General features: G+C 43.7%; 1 protein-coding gene across 2 annotated transcripts in view; it reads right to left on the bottom strand.

Moving 5' to 3' along the window:
- Window positions 1-1,968: 1,968 nt before the first annotated feature.
- LOC100119286 (lachesin) overlaps window positions 1,969-24,590 on the bottom strand; it is a 34,550-nt gene continuing 11,928 nt past the window's right edge. For both annotated transcript variants that reach the window (XM_016983167.2, XM_031923136.1), the window contains exons 3-10: window positions 18,862-18,968; window positions 18,012-18,197; window positions 13,370-13,453; window positions 12,359-12,488; window positions 11,563-11,700; window positions 10,924-11,043; window positions 8,066-8,272; window positions 1,969-5,204 (exon numbers count right to left, since the gene is read on the bottom strand). In XM_016983167.2, the coding sequence (XP_016838656.1) occupies window positions 4,813-5,204; window positions 8,066-8,272; window positions 10,924-11,043; window positions 11,563-11,700; window positions 12,359-12,488; window positions 13,370-13,453; window positions 18,012-18,197; window positions 18,862-18,968 (1,364 nt within the window). In that variant the 3' untranslated portion in view covers window positions 1,969-4,812. The remainder of the gene's footprint in view (window positions 5,205-8,065; window positions 8,273-10,923; window positions 11,044-11,562; window positions 11,701-12,358; window positions 12,489-13,369; window positions 13,454-18,011; window positions 18,198-18,861; window positions 18,969-24,590) is intronic.

Genomic DNA, 24,590 nt, shown 5'->3' with positions numbered 1-24,590 from the left:
TTGGTGCAGCGCGTTTGATGGCTATGCGACGCGTATGCGATACTGGGACTGCGGCTAGCGCTAATTGTCGATTAAAATGTAATTATTGCCTCGTGGATTTGACAGGCGGGAAACGAACAAAGGGAATGGTTACTCTGCGTGTACTGCGCGGGGGAAATGATATTCGATCTAGAAATCGTGTAATATTGCTACGCGTAGTGCGCGGCTCTGGTGTAACTCTATAGTCGCTTTTGAACGGCATCTGCGATATGTATTTTTTTTCCCTTATACCGCGGTGCGATATGCATACCGAAATTCACTGACCCACATGCCAATGGAATATCGTGTATTTTGAAGGATTTCCGGAAGTTTTAATCAAATGCAACCCTCCCAATAAAACGTTTCCATTTCGTTGAAAATTTTCCTCGAATAGATTTTAACAACAGCTCGAACTGGGTCATATCCAAAATAGAGTGAAAGAAATCCTGTTAACGAAAACAATCCATTCGATTCAATCATCTTACGCAGCCAAAGTCCCACAGCCACTAATTAATCCAACGAGAACCGAAAAATATCACACACCTGCTCTCATCGCGCAGCTGCGGGATCTCTCTCCAGCTCGAAAAAGTCCCGAAAATAATAAAGGAATGCTGCAATCGCGTGAGTTTCAAGCTTAAGTAGTCGCGCGAAGAGAAAACTAAGACGCGGCTAACTCTCGGTGCGCGACAGGTGCAGCAGCCGCTCGCACGTGTAGAAATTACGAGAGCTCGCTCGCTGGCTAAGTGGAGTAACCGAGCCGAGAGCCGCTAGCGAAAAGAGCACCAGGCGAGAGAGAGAGAGAGAGAGAGAGAGAGAGAGAGAGAGAGAGAGAGAGAGAGACGGAGAGATGGGTTACGACGAGGGTCCGAGGAGCAAATTCACGTAATGGCCGTAGCTAAGAGGGATGGAACCAAGTTTCGGGCAAGACCAAGACTAACACAGAGACGCCCAGGATGGTCGCGGCGGCGCAAGTTTTGACGACGCTCGTCACTAACGACGCCGCAGCCGTATGCGAGAACGGTATGGTGTGTAGGCTCGGTTATGTCGCGATTATTATTTTCTTTTTATCGAGATCAAGAGCGAACGCTCGTCTTCTCGGTTATACAAGCCGATAATAAGACCGAGAGGGATTTTTACGCGCGAATAGTCAGCCGTACTGCTGGGAGAGAGTATACGCTCGAAGTAGGTTCTCTTATCCTGCAGAGGGTACGAGGTGAGAGAGAGAGAGAGAGAGAGAGAGAGAGAGAGAGAGAGAGAGAGAGCGAGAGAGAGAGAGAGAGAGGGATGTGCGGGGACATTTTTTATGATAATGGCCGCACACTTGTCCCCCCGGGGGCTTCATGGAGTAATTTCGCAGTGCCACCTGCTGTGGAAATTCTTTTAACGTCTGGCTTTGCGCTCTCCTTTCTCTCTCTCTCTCTCTCTCTCTTTCTCCGTAGCCGTGAACTGTGCAGCTTTATCTCTCTTTTTGCCGGCGAGAATATCATATAAAAGAGCGGAGAACTGATGTAAGTACTCCTGTACTGCGCGCGCGAGAGAACTCGTTTACCGCTCGGGATAATTGGGTGTTATATTGCTTCGACATGCTTATGCCGCCGTTGCATTATCATTTTATTGCGATGAACTTTATTTCTATTCTTACTTTATATCGTGACTTACCTGTGTCGTGGAGCAGCAGCTGTAAAAACGTTTGTAAAGTCGATTTAGACGGAAAAATAAATTCACTATTCAAAGTTTGTTATACAATATATTGAAAATCAATACTATATAGTGACGCGCCAAGAAAATGATTAAATAAACCAGACAAACAAAGGAAAAAATAAACCTTTTGCAAAATTGAAATTTCAAAATATCGCTGCGCACGCGAGGCACACACTGCGCGAAACGCCGATATTTGTTGTTTTTTTTGCGTGAAAGCTGGGTATATGTAAAAGAATCTGTAACAGGATATTTGTGCGTGTATGGTACATGCGGATTGCAACTTTATTTGGCAACAAAAAAATTTCTCCATTCTTTCTCCTCTCTTTCTCTCTCTTTTTTTTACACAATATGCGCACGCATTGCTCTGTAGCCGTCGACTCTCTGTCGTCATTGTTTTTCTTCTCTCGTTTCTCCGTATATTTTCTATATTATATTTTGCCCTTTGTCACCGTTCCGTAGGTATTTTCGTATTTTCCATGTTTGCGTTGTTCTCGTTATTCGCCAGTTAATGTAATGTAATATTATTGTTACAGTCTATATATATATATATATATATATAGCATTTTTTTTTCTTTACATAACAAACAATTCGATTATGCATCATGCACGAGATACGCATACACACACGTCGTACATACGCAAGATTTATCGCCGCGCTCTTTTCTTCCTCAGCATTCATTCGCCTTCTGACGATCAAGCCTTTCGTTGCTTTGAGACTAACGATCGCTATGTTTATTTCGTTTTCAAAACTTCGCTTTTCCGATAAAATTATAAAATAATCTGAAAAATAATCGAATGAGTTCTAGCCAAAATAAATTAATTCTGAAATCCGAATAAGCGGTAAAGTCAGATCATCCAAGATTGAACCATTCGAATGAAGGCGAATAAGTTAACGCGACAGACGAGCACGCGCAATCAAGGAGTCCTTTGAATTTCTAAAATGTACTCAAACGTATATAGCCTTACCTCTAGATCCGACTGCTATACATGTTGTACAGAGATCGTTTCAGCCATCGGATCGCCCTACTTCCAAACACCTACAGTACAAGCCCGCAAGCTCCGCGTCAATAAACGGAAGATCCCGGTATTTTTTTAAGTCATCAGCGACATTTGCATATCAAAGGAGCGAAAGGCGCTTACGGTCACGTCTGCACGCACACACTAATACGTCTTCTATCGCTAAAATGTCCATCAAAGCCTTACACGTATACCATTCGCTTATACATTCTTCCACCCGCATACACGTCCACGCGCTTTTTGTCATTATTTTTTTTTCTTCGTCGCGTTCGTTGCTATAGCTCGGTATAATATCATAAAGTACACTTGCTCATATTATCGCACCGGCAATCGTTACAGCAACAGCAGCAGGAAAACGCGGCGCAACGGAAGTTTCTCGCGAAAGCGCGAGCGCCTCTCGATAAGCCGTGTGCGCGAGCGCGCGACGTTTCTTCGTTACAAATGCGTTTCTTTTCCCCTCATTTTTCTTATTCCTTATATTCGCTCATAGGTACACCTCCTCCTCCTCCTCCTCCTCCTCCTCCTCCTCCTTCTTTTCGATCTCCTAGTCGGCCTCTCCTCTCTCGCTTATAACGTCGAATTTTCAATATACGAAGCGCGTAATAACAATCGATACATCATTTCTCGAAGAGACAAAAAACGAACGAAAAGCCAAGTGTAACGCACTATGTAGGGAAGCAGGAACAACTTATAGATCGTATAATGTATACGCACCTCTAGAACGCCTAGGATACTGTATAATATATGTGTTTTTTTCCGTATATATTTATATATATTTTCATTCGTATAATATATTTATATATATGTATATATTTATATACCTTTATGTGCAATATTTAACAGCGCAACGGGAATCGAAGGGAAGAAAGCGTGTCCTCTGCGTCTGCTTCCTTTCCCTTCGTTCCAGGAGTAAAAGGGGGAACAGCTCACGTTTAATGTCGCGTAAAAATTATGGAATCACATGATTCGCGCACGACACCTCTTTGGCTCGTTTCTCTCGCGTACTAACCCAACACACACACCTACACGTGTATACATTCGTGTCGCACATTCTCACATGGGGTACAACTAACTTTTCTTGTATCATTTTGGATCTTGCTATGCATCGCGAAATCAGCGCTGGTTCGCAATCGACACTTTTTAAAGCGAAGCTTTTTTCATCCGTTGCATGTAATATTTACACGGCTATTTGTAAAAAACTCGTTCTAGTTCGACTAATGCGATTTCGCTACTTCGATTATAGAAGACCTATGTGACATCGAGTGAGTTGGAGAGTTGAATTCTATAAATTGCAACGATGGCTGGTGGCGTGTGCAACACGAATCGGCCATATGTAATACCTACTTTATTTTAAAAATACGAATAAAATATCTCTAACGATAATGAGCAGTACTTATACGTCGTAGTTATTTGAGTGTGACGTTGATGTTTGAAAATTGATACAATCAGACGACATTAACCGACACATTTAATGAAAGAATCATCAGGTTTTGATGATTCTTTTATTATTATTTTGATTCTAAAAAAAATATCCTCCTTTAATCAACAAAAACTATAAGAGAAAACCTTGTAATTCGATTAAACGACGGTTTAATAAAGTCTTCGCCGTAATATAAACCGACCCGACGTAAAGGTACAGCGTGTTTGGACACCTGAAAGAGCGTTTCACTTCGGTGCGACGACTCTGGTCAAACGCCCGGGAAAACAATGAGATTCTAATTCAGCCGCTATCTTACAAGAGTCGACTGTAGCCGTTCATTAGAGTTACGCATAGACGGCTAATACACGCTCAAGTGATCCGAAGCCTCCGGATAGAGTCCGATCTAAGCAAATGCGTTTGTCCGCAGTTAATAACAAAACAATTTTAAAAAGAGTTCCAACTCTCGCAAATCCTCGCGACAATCTCATCACAGGCAACACCGATCAAGTCATCAATAACACATTACCCAAGTAAAAATCCAACCAAGCTAAGCCCGCCGAAAAGCTTCGCCTTAAAGAAGAGCCACACACATCATCACCTCAGCGCACCAGGCTCACCGTCAACAAAACATCGTATCCAAGTCCAGCCAGGTATTTTCACCTGCAGTAGAGCAGCAGCGGTAGCGTCCCGACGAGCAGCGTCGTGGCAGCTCCGCAGGACCGACTCGTCGACGTCCTGCTGGCTGAGTGTTGATGACCGTTGGCTCGTCTGTTGCCGCCGCGCGGTTTGAGCCCGGTCACGGGAGTGGAGAACTGGGTCGAGCCTACGTGGCCCTGCACCGTGTTATCCAGCGAAAGCGGTCGGTTACCCATCTCCGCGTGCTCGATCTCCGCGGTTTCGTCCAGCGAGTCGTTGTCCAGTTCGACGAGCTCCCCGTCCATGTGCTGCTGCTGGTGATGGTGGTGGTGGTGGTGTTCGAACTCGGAGCCGCTCTCGGAAAAGGACACCTCGCTGGAGATCGGCTTTTGTTTCACCGCGCTCGTTATGTCTGCAATAAAAAGTAGGTCGAACGCTTGGTCATTATTGCTATTAACAGTTGTGAGATCTTGCGAAGATTCTCGTTATAATAATTAGAGGAGTGGAAGAGCCTCGCCTAAGCCGCGAGCACTCGACGTTTATATTTGCGCTGTTTGCCAAGTCTGTTTCGTGTTTCTTTTTTCTTTCGTTAATTCTCTCTAAATCTCGTAGCGAGTACACATTTTATTCATCAGACATATCACTGCGCCAGTTTCCATCCGCAGCGCGTAATTAAAAGAAGTTGACTCGCCCATAAGTTGAGTAATTTTTCATGACCCAAATACTCGCTTACTTGCTCGCTCGCTCGCGAGTATGACTGGCACGTTTTAAACTTCCGGCGAACTTTTTATACAACTCGATTACAGTTATACATCTGCCTGATGAGTCCGCCGAAAAGGCCCAATGAATATGATAAACAGCCTCTGAGTAGAGTAAGAAAAACGCGCGTCGTCTAAACTACGTTTAAACAAATTGCTGCGACCCCCGCCCCGTCTCAAAGTCTCGCGGCGAATCTACTTAACCGCCCCCTTCGCTATCGGAGACGCCGAGCGCGGCCACAAAGCACAATTTGTAATTGTAATCCGCGGCGGCTAAAACTAATTAGTAAAATTCTTGAGGAAAAAAGCCGCGCGAGCCGCAGAGCAGAGCTGATGCGGGTAAACAAAAAAGAGAGCCGCGCGCGCGAGGACTGATTTCATTAAATTCCAAGAATCCGCCGCAGGCTTCGGGGGGTAAAATAAGACGACGACTGGCTAGAAGGAGCCCGAAACGTTAATCAAACGAAGCGAGAGCGAAAGCAACTGGCTTTCTGCATTGGTTTATCGAATTATTCGCCTTCGCGGTGTTGTGGAAGCAAGGTTCGTTGAAAAAAGTGTTCTATACCGCCGGGGTAATAAAAGTAATTGCTCGACAAAAAAATAAGGGAGAGGCGACTCGAGGAGTGCCTCGAGGACATTATTAGACGTATCGCTGGACAAATAATTCTCGATGCCCTGGTAGAGAGAGAGAGAGAGAGAGAGAGAGAGAGAGAGAGAGAGAGAGAGAGAGAGAGTGAGAGAGAGAGCCTCATCGGGCAATTGCGCGCGATCGTAAGGGAAAAATTGAGGTGAATGGCAATCTCGCACGGCTATTTCGTGCTTCTTGAACGATCGCTTAATGTACAGGCTTGTTTTTTTCGTATTTCGTGCGACTGGACGATATTAATAAGTTTCAGCACAATGAACGGCTTCATCGATTTTGTTCTGTATAGCGTATAATCGATGTCTATAAATAGTTCGATTATCTTTGCGCTTTTGTCCAAGGATCGTCATTGTTTACTTTTAATCCGTTCATTTTGAAGTCAGTTTTGAAAACGATAAACTAGCTAATTAAAGCAGAGAGCAATATCTCGGGCGACGATTTAAAAGTAGCTTTCTCGCGCAAAACAATGTAGTATTTACATAAGCACCACTTGCGGTTCAGTTGAGAGGCGGCCCTCTACGCTCTCTGCAAGTAATTAGATTAAAAGCAAAAGAGATTTTGCATAAGAAAGTACTTGTTGAGCTAGCGCTGAAGAAAAATCTTTTCCTGGCTTTCAACTTTCTCGAAAGATCAATACAACTGCTGCATCCGTCGATGTAGCAGAATTAAAAAAAATTTATTTTTTGGCTCTTTCGCATTGTATCGAAGCTAAAGAATTTTCGTAATGGACAGATACCCCGGCTTGGTATAGACACTGTACAGCGATAACGTCGCTACGCTGTAACAACTTGATCGAGCGAAGTAGCATCGATAAAAGTCGTTAAAAGTCCAATAGAAGCTGCTTTTCGAAATAGAGTATGGTTTGAATGCAAAATCGATATGCCCCGCCGGGAACGTGTCGGAACTAAAAGTAAACAATCCCAACGATGCAAAATAAGCCATCGTCAACACGACGTATATTATATACGGAATATATCATTCGTTTGAATTAGCAAAGTCGAAGCCGTGCAACTCGCGTCGTCTATTCCCTCTCGTCGGCGAATAAAATTGAAACAAGTCGGGCGTAACGTTTCCTAGAAGGGGGATCCGAATATTATTCGCACTGTATTCGAAAGACGCAGCGAGCCTCCTTATCTCGCCTATACACATACACATAGACCGTATATAGTATATATACCGGGGAAAAAATCCCGGAAGGCTTCGGTCGCAAAGTGAGGATGCATGTATACGCGCGGCCCAGACACGTTCTCTCTTTCTCGCGCGCGAATATAAGGAAATCTCCTTACGCGAATCATCCTCGTGCGACAATCGGCAGCCGCGCGCGAAGCTGCAGGCTGTCCCTTATATATGCAAATGCAGCCATTGAGCTGTATGTGTATACGTATATAGATACATAGGGGGAAATCTGTTGAAAGCTCGCTGTGGTTCGGCGTTATACGCCGGGGAGTCTGTAATATTTGTTTGCCGCGGGTAAAAGGGCTTTGATTTCCGGTGGGAAGGATTCTCTTCTATAATATACTCTCCTTTTTTTTCTCGGAATGTGTGCGGACAGGCTTTCATTTATGCGCAGTGGGAAGAGTGAATGTGAACTTTTGGATTGTTGAAGGAAAAGGGATTTGCCGGGAAGGACGGCGAAATTGTCAATTTTACCGCGAATTCGAGGAAGTCGAGGGAGCTTTATGTAGGTTTGATTGCCTGGGCGAATCTAAATCGAAATGAAAAATTTCCCGCGGTACGTATAGTGTGTATTTTTAAAACGCTTTATTGTCGCAGACTTTGAATAATTGGACCTTTTTAATCTGTTTTTGTTTTCACTCCAATTCCACAATAGAGCGATACAAATTTAAATATAGATAATACACGGAGTCTTACCATAGAGACGAATGCTGCTCTCGAAATCGCCGTTGGAATTCTTGGCGGTGCACCTGTAGGTGCCGACGTCCTGCTTGGTGAAATTCCGTATCGTCAGCAGCATCTTGACTTTGAAATTGAAGTTCGGGTGCGCGCTGTGGTGTCCCTTTGTCGGGGCCTTCGTCACGACCTGCACGTCGTGTCGCGTGCTCGATATGATCATCACGCCTTTAAGCACAAATTATCGATCAAATGCGCGCACACCACACTCGCCATTTACCGAAGCACCCTGAAAGCCCCCCCCCCTCTCTCCACTGTGCTCTCTGCACTGATATCGCTGGCGAAATGGCCAAAGTGTCGATACTCGTGCTTCGATTTTGCGAGAGGCTTTATTGTATTATAGACGCAATCGAAATAAAACGCATCGCTTTGCAGAACCGTTTGTATAGAATATAGAGCAACTGAATTTTGCATTTTTTCAAAATCGACAAGACGTCTGTCCATGGAGCTAATGAGGTGACCGCGGGAACTTATCGTAACCGAGTATTCATCGCTGCGAAAGAACAGATCCCTCAGCTCCTGTGCCGTGAATCCGTGCGGCCTCTCGGCGGTCAGCCGGCAAAATCTCCGGACGCTCCTCTGGCAAACTCAATAAACATTCATCGAGGGCCTCGTCGAGCTTATCCGGCGCGTTGCTCAGTGGAAGCCAGCTGCGGCGGATCTTCGAGCTTACGCCGCTCTGCAGCCGATGATAAGCTATACTCGCGCGCTAGCTCCTCTCTCCGCGTGTATACTGTATGCTTGCATATTTGAGAGAGCTGGGGCTATCGCGTTACGGATGTTCAACTATTCGCCGCGGTTGAATTTAGATTAGACCGTATAGCGGCCGTCGACAGGCCAATCGCGCGAGACAGGAAAGAGTCGAGAAACGGGAGGTGTTGTTATTGTCGTTGCGATGGATCATTTAGCTCTTTCGAGCGCATGAGATAGATCAGCGGAATGCGCGTGGTGTTATATGATATTTATAACAGCTGTATGAAACTTTGAGGATTGAAGGTATTTTTTAAAGGGCCATTTTATATAATTCAATTCCAAGTTGTTGGAAGAACTCATTATTATGTCCCAGTAAGGCGAGGCTGCATTTGAATAATGCCATACGGATTAGGGTTTGTCTCGACCGAGCGTTCGTACCCTAAATATAATATAGGCGCATAGGGATTAACGGAAAAACGATAGGAAATAGTCAGATTAACATTATGCCTTCTATTTTTAGATTTCAATCCACGCACACGCCGCGAATACACAACGAGAAAAAAGACGCGAGCCAAAATCGATTCGAACCCATTAAAAAAGACATCAGCCCAGCATGTCGAGGCACTAAATTCAAAAGCTGCGGGGAAAAAACCGCAAAGCACGCACGCCCCCGCATTCCAGGCCTTTAGCACTTGTTGAACACGTCCGCCCATTACCCACGCGATCTTCCCATATTCCCCGCCTTTGCAAGAGTGTGTGAGAGAGAGAGAGAGAGAGAGAGCTTCCGAACAATTTAGCTCGGCTGCAAGCTGCAGCATCGAGGGAAAAAAGCCTCTCCGAAAGGGACACCCGCGCGCTGTGCAGAGCATCGATCGGCAGACGGCTCTTCTCTCCCTCTCCACCGTACGAGTTAATAAACTTTGGCTTGCAGTGCCGTAACCTTAACGCTGCGGTTGCTTCGGGCCACTATACTATATTCGCGACGGCGTGCCTTCGGTTTTCCGCTCCATTTTATGCCCTCTCTCACTCTGCACTCGCAGCCTCGATTCTCTTTCGCGCAGCTCGTATTCCTATGTGTGCGCGGGGTTTTTGACCTTCGTACGTATGAGCGCCACGTTTCGTTAGATCTGTAATATCTGCGGCGCGAGCAAGGGTAATTACCCTCGAGTGCTTAGAATTTCTCTCTGCTCTTATTAGATCCTCTTCCTGCTCTTTTTTTGTCTTTTCGGACGGTGTATTGCGCGTTAATTGCGCGAGGATCTTTTATGGTGGACGATGGGCGATTAGATTGCGCTAATGGTATTTTTTACGGTGTGCATCGACTTTGGATTATATACAAATGGCATTATTGCAACAATTCGTGAACTCTCCGAGTACAATGCTCGAGGCGGGGATAATTGTCCTTATGGGAGCAGTTTCACTGCGTCAGTTGCCTTAGTTAATCAAGTTCGCAGCTATTGAGCGTTTCAGTTATATAGCGAACCCGCGCGCGCGGCTTACCGCAAAGAATCGTAATTAAGTTAGTTATAACGGTATGGTGTAGTAGTAGACCCTTATCGGATTTCGATTAATAGCGTCGCTGCAAGTTCGAGAGAGAGAAAAATTAATTAGTCAGGGAACGGTGATTTTATTTTTTTCAAATTCTCATACGATTTCAAGCATATGAATTTGAATGTTTCATCACCTCCATCGAAGCGTGCTCAAGTACATACAAATTCATCGCTGATGAACGACGCGTTTAGATCACATCGCGAGTTAAAAATCCGTCACACACAAAGAAACGATATCGCCGATAATACGAGCAAACAGCGCAACACTGACTATACAAATAACAATAACGCGTGAAATCGAATAGCGGCGAAGCTTTAATTGGTCTTGGCACAAAGGCGCGCGCGATGCGAGCTTGCAACAGTTATATACACATACGCGGTCAGGTCCACCGAAACGTCGCTATATCCGCTTTTAATTTCGTCCTCGCCAATACACACATACACTACCCACGTCAATTAATCGCGTGAAAGCTTAATGGAGGGCATTCTTGCAGAATTCACTCGGGCTGCATAACGATGCGTTTTATTTGGCGATTGCGCGTACGGGCATAAGAGAAGAAAGAAAAAAAAACTCACCCTGATTGTTGAGCCAGAAGTTGATCGATTGCGGAGAGGCCTCGACGATGCATTCGAGCACGACGTCCGTCCCGAGAGGCGCGCCGACCAGTTGATTCGGCACGTGTATCACTGGCGGAACTGTCGAGAGCAGGGGATGGTCACACGTATATAAAACGAATGAACGCACACTACGTGATCGCGTCATGCATTTTTCGCAATTTCGCGCGTCCTCGTTAATACGCGCGCGAGTGCGAAATGCTATGGTTAATTGAAAGTTGTTATTACTGATTGATTTTATGCGCCGGCGACGAGAGTCTCGCTCTCGGCCCTGTATTATATTTGGATTACTCGAAATCACGCGAAACGCGCGCGCAAGCTTTATTTATACATGAATTTTAAACTGGTTATTTCGACTGTTTATAAAGAGGGAGAGTAGTGTGCGGTGACGGTACGAATAGTTGTCGCTCTGTTATCGCGACGCGTTTCGAGAGCGAATATAATGATGCACTTATATGGACCGTGATAAATATTCATTCCGGTTCTTATGTTTGAAAATTCATTGTGTACCCAGCATAAAAGTACGTTTATAAAAACGAAATTTTTAACCAAGCAATTTGGTTAAATTGTATTAAAAAAATTAATGTAATCTATACGAACAGTGAACGTCGACGATTATGCGCTTGCTGATGCTCGGAGGCACTTGGTTGCTGGCGATGCAGTGGTAGACTCCCATCTGGTCTCGTTTGATCTTGGTCAGGTGAAGCTCCTCGCCGATCCACTCGGTGACTTTGTGCACTACGACAGGGCCAGTTTGAGAAAGAGATTATACGTTTCATCTCGTCGAAATTACACGTCGTTCGCGAGAAACCCCCGGCAAGGAAAGCGACTATCTCCGTTACATAGACGCGCCTAATAAAATATTCCCCCGAGACGAGCGGTGTCGTCGTCGTCGTCGTCGTCGAGGAGGAGCAGGCGTAAGTATAGCTCTAATTATGCAAATTCAGCGAGACGCGCGCGAGTCGGAAATTTTCCTCTTCCGCGCCCGTGCGTCACTGCACCCGGGCACACAAATTCGATTCGGCTGTTCTAAAACTTTGATTTCCGCGCAACCTGCGCGGGCTCTTCCCGCGAAAATTGAAAATGATTGAAAAAATGCGCTGTTCGCGGAAGCTAAAATAAACATCGGTAGGAAAAAAATTCCGTTGTTAATTTCTCCGAACGCAGAAGCCGCACTCGATGCGCGGAATAGATACTTTGATTTCCAAATATTTTTCTCATCGCGCCTACCTGGAAAAGTATAAGGATCGATTTAGTTACGCAGCTAGGCTACTTTCGCGAATCGAATAAAAATAATCGACACGGCTGGCTTTATCGATTTTAAATTATACGTGGCATGTATAACGACGGTAATTATTTTCGAGTGCACTATATCACCTAGGTATACACAACGTACCTTTGATCTTTTCGTTCGAGCTGGTTGATTTATCGTGGAAAGGCTCTCGAATAATAATTTCCTTTTGATCTTCTCTGCGCCAACTGATTTGCGGCGGAGGTATACCGGTCGCTCGACATTTCAGCTTCACCTGCGAAATCCAGTTATAATATTCCAGGATCCGACTACTCCTACAATTCCGAGTATAACCGGCGGCTTTTATTATTTATTCATAAAAATTAGTCGCGGAAATACGAGCTTTGATCTACTGCATCCCCGCAGCTCTTAAGAGATGCGATAACGCTGATGGTCAATTTGAGAGAAGCGAAAAGAAAATGCGCCTCCTTTTATGCACTAAATAAAACTTGCTTAATTTCCCAGCGCGCTCGCGCGACTGAAACTCCGAGATTAACCTTAAACTCCTCGGGCCGTAAGAAAGCGAAGCAGCGGGAGCTGCGAGAGAATAGTATTCTAATTTCAAAGTGTAACATGTAAATCGGAAGATTCGCGGCGGCTAGAAGCTTGGAAAACAATGCTCGCAACTTTTAAATGGTTTTTCCCCGGCCGACAGAAGAATTTCCCTGTCGCCGCCACTACTAATACTATTCTCCTCTCGCAGAGCGTCCGATCGTCGCCGCGACGACTATTTCATTTCAAGACTCGATGTTAACGAAATTAGTTCGAGAGAAAGAGCGTTGCTGCATAGCTTGAGAAAACTCTCTCGGCGAGGAATGAAACTGCGAGATCCAATTTATCCGCTCGCGCGTCAGTCCACTGATAAGAGCTTAATCGAGTCAGTCTGGCCAGGATTTTCAAGGACCGTCGCGCGCGGCCGGAAAGCTCTATCGGACACGGCGCCCTTTACGTGCATTCCGAGAGACGCGAGGCGGCATCGAGAATGCAGCCGAGTAAACACTTTAACGAGAGTGCGAAGAGATAGAGACGAATTCTTCTTCCTTCTTCAATTTAAAGACTATAGAAACTGTTGCGAGCCGGCAGTTTCAAAACAATACCAGTCTTTTCGATGCTTACATGCCATCCTTCCGGAACAGTCACGTCTCCAGACGTCTCCTCGGGTATGAAGTCTGGTGGGACTTCGATTGACAGCATACCCGTCTGAAACATACAGAGCGTCGCATTAATTTATTAAATTTTCCGCTGCGCTCGCTCGACGTTTGCATTGAAAATACATGGGTACAGCGAGCTCGTGTTGATTGATATGTCTGCAGCTACATGCATTATGCACGATACTTGCGTTTCGACTCGTACGAAATTGTTGTGTGTCATAATAACACGACGGACTGGCTGCTTTACCATACGTTACATACATATCGCGCTCTGGCTTGATGCTTTGTTATAAAGTTATTATAGGCTAATAGATACTGCGATATCGTTTTCCAATGTGCAAAACCTGCTTAAGAGTTATGGAAATAGTTGATGTTACGTGGATTCATGTGCATGTCCGCGTTTATTGATCCAATCGAGATAAGCTTTAAATTACCAGAACTAAAATCGTTGTTGTGAGAGCTGTCGAAGATCGGATGTATTCAAATATTTTTTTAGAGAAACTTTTAGAATATATCGAATGAAGTTTCCCAGCGTTATTTTTCCGATATTTACATCAGTGTCTAATGACAACTCTTTTGATGCAAAAGCGAAGCAGTATATTTTACTGGAAATATCAAAATTTTCGTTCGATTGAATGATCTGACCATAGTTGATTTAAAAACGAATTTTTTGCTTTGATTGAAAAATTTCAATTAATAATTTAATTATAGAGTCAACGATATAGCTTTAACTGATATTAATTGTAAGCTCATTGTTCAAACCATCGTTAACCGCATTGCGCGTGTTGAAAAAGCTTCCTTTGCATTTTAGACGGTATAAAAACTTATTTCCAGACTCGGCGCTGAATAATGCAATATTTTCATTCCTACTTTAATTTGTCTGCTCTTTGCATTATTCGCTTATTATCGCGCGTGTTCAGTTTATAAATAAATGACAGTCTAAATCTAACAAACCGCATTAATATGAAGCTGCTTTATCGTTCGTTACAAAATATATCAGTCAATAATTAAACGTCAGTTTATTGATTTCATTATTGCAGACAGATATAATTGTGTCAACCATAACGCTATTATTGTTTAATCGGCATATGCGCACTCGGTTCATCGTTTAAATTGCCAAACGATCATGTGCATGTATGTATTTCGCATTTTAAAAAGATTGGTTTTAAATAAATTAACACTTTGTCAATCCAGCGTTGAAAAAGTTTTCATTTCCCGCACGATGGCTCTTAATCCTTTAAAAACAGTCGATAAACCCTACAGCAGCTGCAATGCAATATCTTACCCACGTATATAGGAAGATTGCAAAAAAGGAAGGGTGATTGAAAGCAGGCTTTATGTATTAATTATTACATACGAGAATAGAGTCCGCATCAGGTGCCCGTTGTGTATGAGTCTGTTCGTATTTCAGTCGGATAATTGATAAATTAATATTGGAATGTGCATCGGGCCGTGTGTATCGCCAGGTATTCCAGTTTGTTTTTTTCTCGCTACTGTTGCTATAGGGGCCATCGGGAGGTTTAGCACGGATGATGGTTGAAAGAATGTAAAGAGCGTTTTGAAGTTTCACAATCCGATACCGAGAGGCTCTGCAGTTTTTATGCGTTGAGTTTTACTATTATTACTTGAAGTTCGTGAAAGTATACATTGGTTTTGGAGAAGAAAATTAAGCACTTGGGGAAAAAATAGTATAATACGAGATTAATTAGACGTTTTCCATCAAACGTCAGAAATCTTTAAGCCAGTGCTCTCGAAATTGATGAGAGGGGGAGAGATGCAAATAGTAACTAAATATGGAAGATCCGCTTTTCATTCGCTTTTAAGCGCATCGATCTCAAAGAAATTCTTGTTCTTCATAAAGACTTTTATTGATTATAGTGTTTCAATGTAGAATACACAGTCTGAGTGATGCTGGACAGATAATGAATGCGTATAATCGCATGATTCCGTGAAATATCAATAACTGTGATACAGCATTGATTATTAATTCTAACAAATAAATCAATCATCAACACATTGTTTTAACATTCATACAACGTAGTTTTGAATGATTCCAAATTGCTCTAACGAAGCGTGATTATGGAAAACTCAACATCGGTTATGCTTGGTAATTTATTTTGATCAACAAATATTTTTTTTTTTATTAGACTCTACCTACTTCGTTCGCCTTGAAACTCGAAAGCCACATCTCGTCTAACGCGAAAACCGAATCAAAAGACCCTGATTCACGCATTGGACGAACTTCGCATCAAGCGAAGTCTGGATAACCTGCAGAGCAAGGAATAACAAATCCTCACGAGAAGAAAAGATACCACTAACAAATAAAGCAACGAAAGCCAGTGTATACACACTTCAGGCAGGCCGAAAATCCGAAGGGCATAATCTCAAGTAGTACAAGTCCGCGTACGGCGCGGCAGCTTAGCCGACGAGTGGCTCTTATCCCTGCCCTCAAAGTAACGAACGACCACCACCAGCAAACCCTGTCAGAAAGTAGAAGAAGAAGAAGAAGCAGCAGCTGTAGTAGGAGCAAGAAGAACAGATCCGAAGGATGCCGATCGCGAAAGGGGCAGCTTTGAAAAGTCGCGCGCCATGAATGGCTCGGCCGTGCCGGCACAACTCGCGCGGATGCCTGCACGGCTTTTGGCGTTGGCAAGTTTAACGGAATCCGCTGTACACGTCGAGAAAGAGAGCGAGTGCGCGGACTTCATTAGTCGCTCTCCCAGCCGAGAAATGGAGAGACTCTTTTCGTTGCTTTGCGCGCGAAAGAGCTGCCGGCCTTTTCAAGAGGGCATTTCCTCATTACTTTGTCGGGCGCTGGCGCTATGTACGCCTTCGTTAACGCCTTTTGAAAGGTCGGATAATTTGTTTAATTTAGCAGCTTATTTGTTGATTAAGGATTTTCGAGAGCCGATCCTCGAGACTCGCGCGCAAGCTCCTCGAGCTGATTAAGCTGAAATTCGTAATTATGCACTTTGCGAGAAGAGCCCGCTTGCTCGAGTGCAGGTGAATTTTTTTCTCCGCTATTTTCAGCAACAGTGCTGCACTGAATTAATTGCGCGCCGATATAATGGCGATCACGAAATTTGAAATTTATATGTCGGACCTTTGACATGTAACAATACAACACACACGAGTAGTGTGTGTTGCGGCGGCAAACGGCTTCATTTGAAACGTTCATTAACATGAAAATGCGAGCGTTCTCATGTAAGCAATTACGGCGCAGCATGTGTGCGTGCTGGTGTCATGCAATATTTACATACCTTTGTCAATCGATATAATGAAATCTATATCAAAATTCGCGAATTTCAAACAAACACGCGTTCGACACCAGATCATCGTGTTCGCGCGCACGGAATCAGCGCGCGATGATTAAAACGAAAATTAAATCGCGCGCGTGCGCGAGAGGAGATCTTAATTACTTTTCCAAACGGCCTCGCAGCTATAGAGGGCTAGTGATAGTTTAATAAGTTATAACAATTTAATTAAAAAAAGAAAGAAAGAAGAGGGTAAGGGGAAAAAGAAGGAAGGGGGTATAATGCGGGAGAAAAAGAGCCGGCGCAAGTGTGGTGGGTAAGTGGAAGCAGAAAAGAAGAGAGAATAACTGCGCGCTAACTCCGCTCGAGATGGTATAATTGAATAAAATTAAATTCTCCAGTCTTTCTTTCTCTCTCTCTGCGTGGAAGTACAGTAGTAGTAGCAGTGGGTATAGCAGTAGTTTTTCTTCAATTAACAAAAATGTTTACGGTTAGCGAGCGTACGCTGATATTATTGCGCGTAACTGGAAAGTAACAGCGCAACTTACGCCCTAATTATTACGAGTCTGTCGCGCGCGCGTTAATTAACGAAAAGTCGCTCGGCTGCGCCTTTTATTACGCTTTACGTTCCTCGCGCGATTCCGCACTTCCACTTATCTAAGCGTCTCTCTCCCTCTTTGCCTCGCTCTTTTCCCCTTGTTCCCTCTTTCTCCGCGTCCTTTGCCTATATACTCTTTTCCGTGCGCCGCTTTCGCGCCTCTGGCGCTTTGTGCAGTTCCGACCGTAATGGCTCTATTAAGTCGGCAAGGTAGAAACAAATTCTCGAACTTTGCGAGAGAACACGGCGAATTTTTTAAAACGCTCGGTTCTCGATTAAATTTATTTTCTGCCTCTCTCTCTCTCTCTCTCTCTCTCTCTCGCTGCTCATGCTTCTTCTTATTTTTCAAAACATTCATTATCTCCTTGAAAACTGTCTCTCGTATTGCGCCGCAAGTGCGTTTGTTTTAAATTTCAAACACAAGCTCTGCAAACTATGGATGAAAATTGACCAAAGCTTCTTCTCAAACAAAAAATACATATCTGGCTTCTCGCTTATTTTCGACAAAGTACGCGATGAAATGGAAATTTTAAGAAAAGAACACTTCACTTGAAATCTTAAAAGGTTTTTTTAGAACGTTGCTGGAGTACTTTTTCAAACGCAAAAATAACGAATCGAAGAATCGCAGATGGTTTCCTTGTAAAGCCGCTTTTTTATGGATGATTGTGAATGAACTTTACACACACACTTACACAAGAGCTTTATCTGTATGTAGAAAATAACAAGCACAAAGAAGGGAACAAAAATTCAATTACCTGGCTCTTCATAGGATCGGTATTGATCTGGCACATGTAGAGACCCTCGTCCTCCTTCTGAGCGCCTTTGATGCGTAAGCTCCAGGTCGAATGATCGCCATGCGACACGGAGACGCGTGGATTGTGAGTTATCACGTGATCGTGGATCGCCTGGATCGCCTTTGTGTCAGCCTTTACCCAACCCACCTGTACGGACACACAGAGCCGTGCGCAAATACACGTATATTATGCAGAAGCGAAACGAAATTATTTAGTTAAGCTGCTCGCGCGAGAGGCGAACCGGCTGGTTATTTCTGTTGAGGACACTCGTAGTTTAGTTCTATTATGATGTTGACGTTGCTTCATTTGAGCGCATTGTTATTTCGGTTGACCTGCCGCGAGGCGCGTTTGCATTGTAGCATCGCAAAACGTTGTAATGATATTCCGGATTTAACTTGACGTTTCGACAAAATTCTGCATAATGTGTAGCTAGACGCGAACAAGTAGCAGTTAGAGCGCTCGGTAATCCTCGGTAATCTCTCTGTATAAGGATATATAATCGTAGAATATTTAGAGCATCCGCCGACTATGCTCTATTTAGACAACACAGAGAGGAGAGCTGCGAGGGATCCTTGTTTTCAGCGGCTCGCTCGCTCGAGGAAGAAGCAAAAATAACGGCGAAGCGTCGGATATCCAACGAAAATAAATATTTTTCAAAGCGCAATCTAGCTCCTTCCATCAAGCCGTTTTAATGAAGCCATCCGCGCGTGTCCGCCGGCGCGTATCCATCTATAGGTATAACAATAGGGGCGCAAGAGAGACGAGCATCAGCGCAAAGAAAGCCGCGGTGAAAGAAGAGCGACAAACTCACCCTGTAACCTCCCAAGTGCTCGACGTGACATGTGAAAACTGCGTCCCTGCCGAGCGGGATTGTCAGATTCTGGAGAGGTTTCACGAATTCCGGCTGAAAAGCTCCGCCTGCAAAAAGACAATCGTATAATGAGTAGGATGACGAGTGAAAAGCGACGAAATGGCATAATCATTATGCGCGATAACGATGCGCGTATAGACTTGAAGAGCTCTCGATATAGTCTCTCGCTTTTATGCGCGCGTCGTCGCGATATTATTTTATAATTTCGCGTTTCGCTAATTGCATACTCGCGCAGCGAGTGATTAGTAATTAAAGTCAATCTGGCATGCAGGTATGCATATAGCATAATTGTATATTTCCTACGTGCGTGCTTATGTTTGCGCAATAATAAACGAGTCTAGAGAGAACAAAAAATAAAGAGGGAAGAAGCTGCAGCTGTGTGCGTGCGGTGATGCAGTGTGCCGAGGGGATGTATGAAACGCGGCATTTCTGCGTCCGGCCATCGAGTCTCGCTCATTATTGCAATTTTCACTTTGTCGTCGTGTTCGCCATACGCGCGACATTCCACATAAATAAAAGTCTGTGTGTATATATAGCCGACCGTAGGAATTTTAATACCGAGGGTAGTCGCTGCGGTTGTAGTCGTCTTTGTGATAGCGGTCGGGAACGTCTTATAGTGCAGTACCGAAATCGTTTGTGGTTCTTCTTATTAACGTCGGAGGTGTTGTTGATGGTACACTTTTTTTTAAAAAATTCAAGATAATGCAGTCTTTTAGGACGTCGTTTGCGAATTTTACTAATTATTATGAAGTTAAGATAGATAGATAGTTGATTAACAAAAAATATTGTTATATGATTTTAGATACGGAATCCGAATCACTTCAGCTCATCTTATCAACATCCATCGCATGTAAACATTTTACAAGGTATGTATTCCATCAAAGCACATAGCATTAGCAGTTTTAAAATTCTATCTTTCAGAGCAGTATATATATATATATACACACGAGAAAAAGAATCAGTGAATGCCTATTTGCAAAAGGATGGAATCTCGGCTGAAGACTTATTGATATAGCTCCTCCATATCCCCTTTGACACACGATCCCTTTACAACGCTTTATGTATATTTTTCTATATAGAGGATCCTTAATACGAAACCCTCTTATTCGCGTGCTTATAAAAATCGAGAGCACAGCGGAGATTTAATGACGAAAGATTTCTATCTGCTCGTCAAACAAACTTTCATACAAACAGCGTGTGAAAAAAAAAATCAATTCGGGACAGTACACCTACGCAATGCGCCGAACTCTCGACGACAGCGACGACGAAACGGGCTTTCGATAAAACGAACGTTGGGTCTCTGCGGACCGAACGAGCCACCGGACAAATGGTGCAACGAAAATAACCGACAGATATTATTAAATTACGAGAAGCGCGTGACCCGCACTTCTCTCTCTCTCTCTCTCTCTCTCTCTCTCTCTCTCTCTCTCTCTCTCTCTCTACACATACACATATAGCTGCGGATCGTCGATGGTTTGTCCCCGACAATTGATGACTGCGCGCTTTCTGCATCTCTCGAATTTTTCGCTCTCGCCCTTTTTGCGCGCCTATTCTCTCTCACGCGCGTTGTTCTCTCGTTATACAGCGGTTTCTCGCTTTTCGCCGACTGTTTTTAGGTGGGCTATTGCGTTTCTTCGACAAGCGAACGCGTTCGGATTTTTCCCCCGCCGACAGCCTTGTTTTTTGCGCCGAGTTTTTCCTTCTCTGCGTTAGTTTTCAGTTTGACAATATTGCTTTGTTCTCGTTTCGAGCGATTTCGTTTGCAATTGCGCGTTTTGGGTCGATGTAGTGCAATCGCAGGAATATTGAAATTAGGGTTGCTTGCAAAACCTGTTTTAAATTTGAGTTTTTGATTTAGTTGCGTCAAAATTTAATTTTTCAATGAAGTTTAATAGTGAATCAAAAACGTCATTACAAAAACGGGGATGAGCCGCTATTGGAAAAACCAATCTGTCGAAGAGCTTTCTTATGGAGTCTCCGACACCAACGAAAGAGAGAGATTAGATTAGATTAATTAATTTTTATTATTGTACATTATGTTGTACATATATCAATATAAAGAAGTAAAATAAAAAGTATAAGGTATTCAGTGTGTGAGTTTGGTGTAGGCGTGTGTGAGTTTGGTGATAGCACGAGTGACGAGTGTGAAATGAAATGGTATGAGGTGAGATGAGATGAAAGCGGAAGTATTTGAGATGGCAGGCTATTCCAGAGGTAAGAGGCGCTGATGAAAAATGAGTTCCTTAGTGTCTCCGTTTTGAAGGGCGGAATGTCCAGTGGAGTCACCTCACCCCTCACAGGCCTGAGCGCGACGTGGAAATCAAAATAGGCAACTAGATAAGATGGTGTAGAGGTGTTGAAAATTTTCCTTAGAAAACAGGCCATAAAATATTTCCTACGTCCGGCGGTGGTGAGCCATTGCAGCTCACGCCTGTAAGGGGAGATGTGCTCGTCCCTCCTTACACCATAGATGTAGCGGATCCCCGTATTGACAAGTCTCTGTAGTTTTAGGTCAAGTTCTTGTGATAAGTCACAGTAAACAAGTGAGCAGTAGAGAGCGCAAGAGAGAGAGAGAGAGCGAGAGGCAGAAGTGCGAAAATCTTCGGGAACCGTGCAGACGAAAGCACATTTCGAATATATAACTTTATATGGGTACCCTAAAAATATCAATTTTGTATAACCTTTTATTTAAAATTCAAACTTATGAAACAATTATACGAAACTATATGTAGTTTAATGTTTGTTAGATGTAGCTTGTGCAGCTTCGCTGCATTACTCGAATACTGCATCATTTTATTCAATTCAATTATAATTTAGCAACAAGTTCTAACTTGAATGTGTAAAACTGGAGCTATTTAAAACTCCATTAAACGCGCGTTCAATTAGTACACGCGTCCCCTGCGAAACTTTTTCATACACGTTTAGGCGCATCAGTCAGACTTTCTGCTGAACATATTTGTAACGAAATAAAAGTCAAAATGTATAAGCTCGTCAGTATAACTTATCGGTATATTATATCCGCAATAAATGGTTCATAAAGAAATGAGTCATATAATAATGATTTTAATGTAATTATAAAGTTTTATGATAATTGAATATTCCTTTCTTTGAATAATAGAATACATCGTTTTATCATCAAAACACAATATAGCTTTTATCATATAAATTCATCTACTCGTACGGCTGAGACGTAAAAAGCAACGCTAAAAGAAATGAACAGTTTTCAATCTCATTATGATATAAAATTCATGAACACGATACACAGTAAAATCTGAAGGATTAAGTTTTCTGATGGGCATTTTTATTCTCCGCAATCACGATATCTCTCGCTGCGAATAAAAGAAATCTTATTTGCTTTTTCGCTCTTTAGCGTCTACCCTTGGCAGCGGGCTGAGGATAATTGGATAAGAAGATCGCTCGAATGAAGATTGACCCAGTTGACACGCAACAAGAATAATAGGATAGGATAGGATGAAGGAAGAAAGGAGAGAGACAGAGAGGGCTCGCTATAATCTCCGAGAATCTCTTGATGACAAACAATTTAAAGTAAATACAGAAGATTTCAGTCGAGGGTATATATTTTCTCATTCCCTCCGCAGCGCAAACGTTAATTAGATTATCGCGGAAAATATACAGCTGCGACGTCAAACAAGCTCACGCAATTAACGAGCTTCTGCAGCGACGTTCAACGTGAAAATTACAGTCACTGGGCAGCTCTCCAAGTTTCCAGTTTTTATTTCCAAATTTTCTTGCGTCTCGAATCGCGCGACGGGCGCTGCGAGCATAATATTTATGAAAATATATCTCGTTGCAGTAATATACAGCGGGGCGCTGCGCGCTTCAAATCCGACTTGCCTTTTCAAAATCGACTTTTCCCCGTGAAATTTCGCGCGTAACTCGAATCCCACCGAGAGAAAGAGAAAAAAGAGCCCGGATCACTGGCAGACGTACATACGGTCTTATTGACATAAGAGCGCAGCGGCGCATACGAATCTCCGTACTAGCGCAGGTGAATTTTCGTTTCCGAATCCGTCGAATATTTTCTCCCATCGACGTCGTACAAATATATCAGGTTCAACCCGACGACGACGACGACGACGACGACGACGACGGGGGGGGGGGGGGGGGAAGAACCGGAGAAACAAAAATAGAAATGGAGAGGGAAGCGCGCGCGAAAGAGATAAGAAAATAAGCCAGAGAGCTGGGATTTCCACGCGGTCCGTCTTCTCTTCATTATATGCGAGAGAGATAAAGAGAGAGCGAAAGAGAACGAAGCGATCAAACGCCGCGCGCGACGAGTGTCCGTGAGTTTTGAGCGCGACTGCGGGCAGCGGAATCTCGATTTCCGTAAAATCAATGTTTTTTCCCGGGAGGAACCGTCGTTCTCTCTTTCTTTCTTTTTTAGCTCTGATTATATTAGTCGCGAAAGGCGCTTATTCGGCGTGAGATACCGCAGTGGGGTTTGATTTTCTGAGTGACAATCGTTAGAAAACTTTACGTGCAGATAGCTGCGCTGGTGGATAACCTGTATGGGAGGTGAGCTTTATTTGAATTCGAAAGGTTGGAAATTTACTCTGATCGCTTTGCTACAATAATTGCGTTACGTGGAATGAATCGTATCTTTGTTCGTATAACAAAACGTCAAAGAATCGAGGTTACTTATATCCAATTCAATATTGACATTCTCGGTCGATCCAATAAGCATCATTAGGATGTCTAATTAATTATTGAAAAAGTCTCTCCGCCACCTCACTCGTATTATTACCAAACTCTTCCCCGCTTTATCGCACGAGAGCTTGCAAACTGAAAAGTCATAACCATCGCGACTCTCCCGCGCTTTCAAAGAGCACCGAAATTATCATCCACTTGGCCTCCTACGAAATATTCTCTTTCGCTCGTCGCAGTAGCCGTTATGAGAGAAAAAAAGAACGTCTCGCCAGCAGCGAAAACATCAGCGCTCGGCAAGGGAACATAAATGTTTGAAGAGTCGCATTTCGCGCTCGCGAGCGCGATATAAAAAGAGGGACGTCTCCGAGGAAATAAAGGAAAGACGAAGGAGTTTTCCGGCCAATCGTGAAATGAGCACGAAAAAGGAGAAGTAGGAGGAGATCGTCTTGAGAAAGGCGCGCCAACTGATTTAAACTTAATTTATTCCCGCGCGCGCGTTCGTGAATAGCCACTCGTTTTGCTCCACTGCGAGTGAGTAGCCGACTATGTATTGGACAGCTCTGGCTGCGTCGAAATTCTCATAGGTCTCAAAGTTCAGCCGACTTTATTCCGCGTTATCTCGGCTGTTGCACACTTCGCGCGTGCTGCATTCGATTCAATTTTAAATTAATATTTTCCATGCGACAGCGCTGCGATTATCTATCTATGCGTAGTGGGCCGATGCTTGATTATATCGAGAGGCGAGACAGGGACTGGAGAATTCTCCAGTAATTGTCGAGGCAAATACCTGGCCCTTTTCAACGACGTCAGTGTCAATTAGGAGGAGTGCACACTCGTCTTTGTTGCGACGAGTCGCTTGGTCGACTTCTTACTCGGGATTTTCGAGCTAACAAGACTAGCTGCGGTTGCTACGAAAGTCGAGTCTTTGACGGAGTTTAAAATTTTAGCTATATCAGAGTCGAAATTCCAATAGTCAGGCATCGCTCGCAGTAATAATCATG

This window comes from Nasonia vitripennis, chromosome 2, assembly GCF_009193385.2.
Source record: "Nasonia vitripennis strain AsymCx chromosome 2, Nvit_psr_1.1, whole genome shotgun sequence".
NCBI lineage: Eukaryota > Metazoa > Arthropoda > Insecta > Hymenoptera > Pteromalidae > Nasonia > Nasonia vitripennis.
Note: the sequence above shows the minus strand (reverse complement) of the source record. Positions and strands in the feature narration are given on the sequence as shown.